Here is an 8,331-nt window from a genome sequence, read left to right as displayed (position 1 = left end):
TCATTTACCAAAAAAGTTCTATGGTTCACAAAAAAATTTTGTTCAATGGAAAAAAGAGGTTGGTAATGTAGGAATCCCACTGTGTCGCATGCCCTTAAACCTTGAATTTTAATGCAACCAGAAGTAAATTAGACTATGATCTCTGCCATAGTATAATATTTATATTCAAAACAGAAAACTAATTTAGTTCACAATCCAGCAGGATAATATCAGACTTTTTTTTATAAATAATTTGAAAATATACTTATATTCGAGTACCTTTTGTGAAAAAAAGTACCTTAGAGGGCGCTAGCACAGAACTCAATTGCAAGAATGAGATGCAAAAAGCTTGTTCAGCAAAACACACTGGCTGCAGTTGAGATAGAACGCATTCCAAAACTGAATCCAGCAAGGCTCCGTCTCCTTGTGGAGCCCAAACATCGCCACTTAAAAGAGAAATGGGAGCAGCATTAATTAAATCCTCTGCTTTCGGATCCTTCGCCTTCGATGTGCTTGCTGAAAAAAATATTTAAAAATATACCATGATAAAAAACATGCTAAAAATTCCCTCACCATTCAAGGTTATTTTCAGGTATTTCTTGATTTTTCTAGATACCATTTTGATTTTATTTTTTCAAGTATTAACTAAGGTGGATTTTCAGCGATTCTGATCAGAAAGTTAAGTTTTCAGTAAAAAAGAAAATAATAATTTTCAACCAAAGTGATGAATTTTCAAATAAAAGGATAAATCGTCAAAGAAAAAATAAATAGTTAAATTTTCAGTTTAAAATATAAATAAATAAAATAATAAAAAAATGCAACCAACGTAATGAACTTAAAAAAAAAATGAAGAATCTTAAACTGGAATATAGATGAATTTTAAATCACAAAGATGAATTTTCAAGTGAAATGATGGAATATTCTACTATCACAGTTTAGTTTTCAGTTAAAAAAATTAATTTCAAACAAAACAAAAACGAAATTTCAAAAAAATATTAAATTTTCAAATGTGATTAATTTTTAATTATATAATAATTGAGTTTTCAATAAAAAAGATAAAGTTAAACCAAGAACATTAATTTATTCCAAAAACGCGAAGTTTCGATAAAAAGAGATCATTTTCAACGAAAAATTAAAGAATTAAATTTTTCGTAAAAAAATGTATGTTCATCCAAAGAGATAAGTTTTCAGCTTAAATCATGGAATATTCAAGTGGCATCGTAAAATTTCCAGATAAAAGCAAAATTTCAACAACAAAAAAAGAAACTTCAAAAAAATGTTACACTTTCAAATAGTGATGAATTTTCAACTAAAATCATAAATCTTCGAATACTTGAATTTTAACCCAAAAAGATAAATTTTCATGTAAAATGATTAATCTTTGTCCATAGAATAATTTAAAAGAGATCACAGTTCAACGAAAAATTTAATAATTTAATAATTAAATTAAATTAAATTAAATTATTATGTTTAAAAATCCTCTATTTTGTTAAATCCCTTTTTTGATCGGAAATTCTTCCTTTTTTATTAAAAATTCATCTTTTTCGTTAAAACGTCATTTTTCTTAGTTATAAATTAAGTGTTTTGTTAAAAATTAAACTTCCTCCCGAAAAAAATTCGTCTTTTTGACCTAAAAATTCATCAATTAACTATTCTTGGTTGAAGTTTAATTTTGTTTGTTTGAAAATTCGAATATGTGGTGAGAAATGCAACTGTTTTGTCAAAATTCAATTACTTTGTTAAAAAGTCTTTTTTGTAGAAAATTCAACTGTTTTGTCTTCTTTGATAGAAAATTATTCTTTTGGTTTTGTAGAAATACAATCTTTTTGGGTTGAAAATAAACTTTTTGCTTGAATATTTAACTGTTTTTGTAGAAATTTCTTACTTTTGGAGTGAAACTTTATCTTTCTTGGTTGAAAATGAACTATTATGTAGAAAATGTAACTTTCCGTATTGAAATTCTATAATTTTATTGTTGATAAAAAATATATATTTTTCTGTCAAAAATTCGTCAATTTTTAAATAAAAAATTCATCTTTTTGGTAAAAAGGTCATCATTCATAGTTATAAATAAAGTGTTCTGTTAAAAATTAAATTGCCTTCTAAAAAATTTGTTTTTTGGCCTAAATATTCAACAATTAACTTTTTTTGGTTGAAGTTTTTTTTTAAAGCTATCTTTTTTTATCGAAAATTCAACTGTTTTTTCTTTTCGGATAGAAAATTAATATTCTTTGGTAAAATGTAATCTTTCTGGGTTAAAAATCAACTTTTTTTCTTGAAAATTTATCTTTCTTGGTTGAAAATTAACTATTATATTGAAAATGTAACTTGAATTGAATTTTGAACCAAAAAGATGAATTTTCAAATAAGAAGATGATTTTTCTAAAAAAAAAAAACAACGACTTTTCAATCAAAAAATATAATTTTTCAACGAAAAATTGAATAAATAAATGTTTAGTTAAAAAATGAATGTTTATGCAAAGAAATGGATTTCAAATTTTAAATAAAAAATATGTATTTCCCACTAAAATGGTTCATCTTTCAACTGGCAATTCAACTGACATAGTTTAATTTTCAGTTAAAAAATTATTTTAAAAAAATCTTCAAAAAAATAGATACATTTTCAAACAGCGATGAATTTTTAATCAAAATGATGAATCTTTAACTGGAATATTTAAAACAAAAAAGTTGAATTTTTAACTACAATGATGAATATTTAACTAGAATAATTGAATTTCGAATTAAAAAAGGTAATTTTACAACGAAAAATTGAATAGTTAAATTTTTACTTAAAAAAATTAATGTTCAACCAAAGAGATGAATTTTTAACTAAAAGTATGGTAATTCAATTGGAATAGATATATTTTCAGTTCAAAAATAAACTTCAAACAAACAAAAAATGTCATAGTTATTTAATTTTATATTGCAATCTCAAAGAAAAAGTTAAACATACTCTCGAAAAAAATTCCCCAACATTTTCAGGATTTTCCTGGTATATAAAAATTCCCTGACAATTCCATGCTTTTCAGGTTTTCCAGGTTGGGTAGATAACCTAAACTAGACTTCTGTAAAAACCCTGAAAAATATTTCTCATTAAATATAAATAATATTCTACATTACCATGAGAGCGTTTGCTGATCAATCGACTTTTCGCTTCCTCGAAAAAGAACTTGAAATCCCTTTGATATAATTTACTCATCGTATCGGTGTAAACCTTCGTCAGTTGAACAAAAGCTCTATTATCTAAGGCTCTCAGCAATTTCATTAATTCTGTATAAGGTTCTAATTCTCGCTGAACCGCTTGATGATTCGGAAGTGTTAATTCTGCTGTTATTTGAACTTCCCCGATATCGTTGCCCTATATTGAAATTAGAAAAATAATTATAGACTTCAGAGTCCAAAATGCTTTAAAATCAGGGGAAATAGGTTCATTTTTCACGAAAATAGAGGGATGCATTTTTAAAATAAAATTAATATCGGTACCATATTCATTTCAACATGAAATGCTTTAAATTCCTAACGTTTAAAGTAGACATTTTATCAACAAAATAGATAAATTGGACTATTACTCAATGGCGCTGGAAATTAATTTTTTTTTTCTAAAATTGTTTCTTTAGATTAACCTGTTACCTATTCCGATTTCCGGGATATTTATAAATTTCTAGGACCTACAGAAAATTTTCTAGAAAACAATAAATTTCCAACTAAAGAAGTTAATTCTCAACCAAAAAAACGCGAATCTTCAACCAAACAGTTAAATTTAAACTAGATATGAAATTTCAATTCAAATAATGGCTTTTCAACCAAAAAATGAATGCTTAACAAAGTAATTCAACTCTCAACCAAGTATTTTAATTTTCTAAACAAAAAAATGAATTTTAAAACGAACAAACAAAAAATATTTTTATTTTAACTAAAAAAATTTATTTCATTAAAAAATACGAACTTTAGACAAAAGAGTTGAATTTTTAACCGGAAAACATGAACTTTTAACAACAAAAAAGAGGAATTTTCAACCAAATAATTAAACATGAATTTTAAACCGGAAAGTTCATTTTCAACTAAATAGTTGAATTTTCGACCCCAAAATATGAATTTTTAATAAAAAGTTCTTTTTTAGTCAGATAATTGATTTTCTTATTAAAATAATTAAATTTTTAACTAAATAATAATAATTTATTACCAAAAAGGTAAATTCTTAACCATAATAATAATTATTGCAGACTCTTGAATAAAAATGGCTGACTTTAAAAAAAAGTTATCTTTCAACCTACAGAGATAAATTTTTAACCCAAAAGGACGAATTTTCTACAAAAAAAAGTTTATTTTCAATCCAAAAAGACAACAGCTAAAAATGTTAAATCTACATAAAAAAATGGAATAATTAAAACGTTTGTAAAAAAAATCATTTTGAAACCAAAAAGAAATAAATTTTCAATTAAATATTTAAATTTTTCACTAAGGGGAAGAATTATCAACTAAAGCGATGAATCACCAACCAAAAGAATGAATTTTGAATAAAGCAGTTTAACTCTTAATCTAGTGGTAGTTGAATTTTCAACCTGAAAAAATGCAATTTTAACCCAAAAAAGGAGATTTCCAACAACAACAACAAAATAATTTTCTATCAAATAATTGAATTTTTAACCAAATAGTTGACATTTACCAAAATCATTGAATTTTTCAACCAAATAATACTAATTTGGACCAGAAAAGATGAATTGTTAAGCAACAATATAAGTACAGACTTTTAAACATGAAAAGTCAAATTTTTAACAAAAAAGTTTATTTGCACCTAAAAAGGAACATTTTTAACCCAGAATACGAATTTTCTATAAAACAGTTTAAATTTCAACCAAAAAGTTTATTTTCAATCCAAAAAGATTGCATTTCCACTAAAAAAGTATAATTTCCTATCAAAGAAGACAAAACAGTTCAGCTTTCGACCAAAAAAAAGAAAATTTTTTAACCAAATAATTGAATTTCGGAAAAACAGTTGCATTCCTCACCAAATATTTGAATTTTCAAAAAAAAAAAAAAATAATAAAACTTGAACCAAAAACATTTAATTGTTGAATTTTTAACAAAAAACTATTTATAACAAAGACAGATGACATTTTTTACAAAAAGATTAATTTTTAATACAAATGTTGAATTTTCGACCAAAAAATATGAATTTTTAATCAGCAATAAAATTATAGACTTTTAAATACGGAAGTCACATTTTCAATATGATAATTAATTTTCAACCAAGAAAGATAAATTTTCAAGCCAAAAGGACGCGTTTTTTATAAAATAGTTTAATTTTCAATGAAAAAAGATGATTTTCAAACCAGAAAGATTACATTCTACCAAAGAATATTAATTTTTTATCCGAAAAGAAAAAACTAATAAATTTTCGACCGAAAAGGATTGCTATTTAACCAAATAATTTAAATTTGAACAAAATAGTTTCATTTATCGGCAAACATTTGAATTTTCAACACAATGATCGAATTTTCAAATAAGATAAAAATTAAACTTCAACCAAAAACAGTTAATTGTAGAATTTTTAGGCAAAAAAAAACGAATTTTTGTGGAGGCAGTTTAATTTTTAACAAAAGGTTTTATTTATAACTAAAAATGATGACCTTGTTACCAAAAAGATGAATTTTTAATAAAAAATGACGAATTTTCGACAAAAAGATATGAATTTTTAATCAACAATAAAATTATAGACTTGTAAATGCGGAAACCTACATTTTTAATATAATAATTAATTTTCAACCAAGAAAGATAAATTCTCACTCCAAAAGTAAGAAATTTCTATAAGATAGTTGAATTTTTAAGCAAAAAGTTTATTTTTAAACCAAACGATTGCATTTCCACTAAAAAAGAATAATTTCCTATCAAAGAAGACAAAACAGTTCAGCTTTCGATCAAAAAAGACAATTTTTTAACCAAATAATTGAATTTCGGAAAAACAGTTGCATTCCTCACCAAATATTTGAATTTTCAAAAAAAAAAAATTAATAAAACTTGAACCAAAAACATTTAATTGTTGAATTTTTAACAAAAAACTATTTATAACAAAGACAGATGAGATTTTTTACAAAAAGATTAATTTTTAATACAAATGTTGAATTTTCGACCAAAAAATATGAATTTTTAATCAACAATAAAATTATAGACTTTTAAATACGGAAGTCACATTTTCAATATGATAATTAATTTTCAACCAAGAAAGATAAATTTTCAAGCCAAAAGGACGCGTTTTTTATAAAATAGTTTAATTTTCAATAAAAAAGATGATTTTCAAACCAGAAAGATTACATTCTACCAAAGAATATTAATTTTTTATCCGAAAAGAAAAAACAATTAAATTTTCGACCGAAAAAGATGGCTTTTTAACCAAATAATTTAAATTTGAACAAAATAGTTTCATTTATCGGCAAACATTTGAATTTTCAACACAATGATCGAATTTTCAAATAAAATAAAAATTAAACTTCAACCAAAAACAGTTCATTGTAGAATTTTTAGGCAAAAAAAAACGAATTTTTGAGGAGGCAGTTAAATTTTTAACAAAAGGTTTTATTTGTAACTAAAAATGATGACCTTGTTGCCAAAAAGATGAATTTTTAATAAAAAATGACGAATTTTCGACAAAAAGATATGAATTTTTAATCAACAATAAAATTATAGACTTGTAAATGCGGAAAGTTACATTTTTAATATAATAATTAAATTTCAACCAAGAAAAATAAATTCTCACTCCAAAAGTAAGAAATTTCTATAAAACAGTTGAATTTTTAAGCAAAAAGTTTATTTTTAAATCAAAAAGATTGTATTTCTGCCAAAAAAAAGTTCTATCAAAGAAGACAAAACAGTTGAATTATCGACAAAAAAGATGACTTTTTAACAAAATAATTCAATTTTGACAAAACAGTTGCATTTCTCACCACAAATTTGAATTTTCAAACAAAAAAAATTAAAGTTCAACCAAAAACAGTTAATTGTTGAATTTTCAAGCCAAAAAAAAAAAGAATTTCTCAGGACGCAGTTTAATTTTTAGCGAAACACTTTATTTATAACTAAGAATGTTGAAATTTTTACCAAAAAGATGAATTTTTAATAAAAATAACGCATTTTCGACTTAAAAAATATGCATTTTTCATGGACAATAAAATTATAGACTTTTAAATAAGGAAAGTTACATTTTAATATAATAGTTCATTTTCAACCAAGAAAGATAAATTTTCAATCCTAAAGTAAGAAATTTCTATAAAACAGTTAAATCTTTAGGCAAAAAGTTTATTTTTAAATCAAAAAGATTGTATTTCTGCCAAAAAAAAGTTCTATCAAAGAAGACAAAACAGTTGAATTTTGGACCAAAAAAGACGACTTTTTAACAAAATAATTGAATTTTTACAAACTAGTTGCATTTTTCACCACCTATTTGAATTTTCAAGCTGATGATCTCAACCATGAAAGATAAATTCTCAATCCAAAAGGACGAATTTTCTAAAAAGCAGTTGAATTTTCAAGCCAAACAGACAACTTTTTCAGAAGGCAATTAAATTTTCAACAAAAAACTTTATTTTCAACTAAGAAAGATGCCATTTCTACCAAAAAGATGAATTTATAATAAAAAAGGAAGAATTTCCGACGAAAAAAAAGAGTATTTGACAAAATAGAAGATTTTTTAACATAATAATAAAATATTCAACTAAATAGTATCATTTTTAACCAAAAGAAATAAATTCTGTACCATAAATATAAGAGTAGTCCTTTTTACCAAAAAAAGTTTAATTTTCTTACTAGCATCCATTATTTCAGTTTACATTTAAGGGCATGTGACACAGCTAAATACCTATATTACCGACCTCACTTTTTCAGGTCGCTGAATGTTTTTTTACACCTAAGAACTTTTTTTATAAATACAATATCGAACTGAAACTTTGGAAAATGTATTAGAGTACAATAAAGTACGTTTAGGTACTGCATTTTGGTAGGAACTTCACTGAAAATTATTTTATCTTTTTTCTGAACCTCGACATTTTTTGAACGTTCCACCTTTTTTTATATATAAAATATCGGTCTCAAACTTTGAGAAATGCAAGAGCCGAAAGAAAACTACGTTTAAGTACAAAGCTTAATAATAAAATATGTAAAAAAAAATATTTCAACAATCAATTCCATCGGAATCAGCCGGTAACGTTGTACACGAAAATACGAACCCTGGCGGCCACTTGACGAGGCTCTAGAGGGTTCGTATTTTCGTGTACAACGTTACCGGCTGATGCCGTTGGAATTGATCGTTGAAATATATTTTTTTACATCTTTTATTATTAAGCTTTGTACTTAAACGTA

At 24.5% G+C, this 8,331-nt stretch overlaps 1 protein-coding gene across 1 annotated transcript in view; it reads right to left on the bottom strand.

Annotated features, from left to right (window-relative positions):
• LOC117175035 (exocyst complex component 1) overlaps positions 1-8,331 on the bottom strand; it is a 30,347-nt gene that overhangs the window by 12,597 nt on the left and 9,419 nt on the right. The window contains exons 6-7 of the mRNA XM_033364547.1: positions 3,100-3,337; positions 278-495 (exon numbers count right to left, since the gene is read on the bottom strand). Of these exons, the coding sequence (XP_033220438.1) occupies positions 278-495; positions 3,100-3,337 (456 nt within the window). The remainder of the gene's footprint in view (positions 1-277; positions 496-3,099; positions 3,338-8,331) is intronic.

The sequence above is a fragment of the Belonocnema kinseyi genome, chromosome 6 (genome assembly GCF_010883055.1).
Source record: "Belonocnema kinseyi isolate 2016_QV_RU_SX_M_011 chromosome 6, B_treatae_v1, whole genome shotgun sequence".
Classification (NCBI taxonomy): domain Eukaryota; kingdom Metazoa; phylum Arthropoda; class Insecta; order Hymenoptera; family Cynipidae; genus Belonocnema; species Belonocnema kinseyi.
The sequence above is the reverse complement of the archived record's forward strand: the minus strand, read 5'-3'. Positions and strand labels throughout refer to the sequence as shown.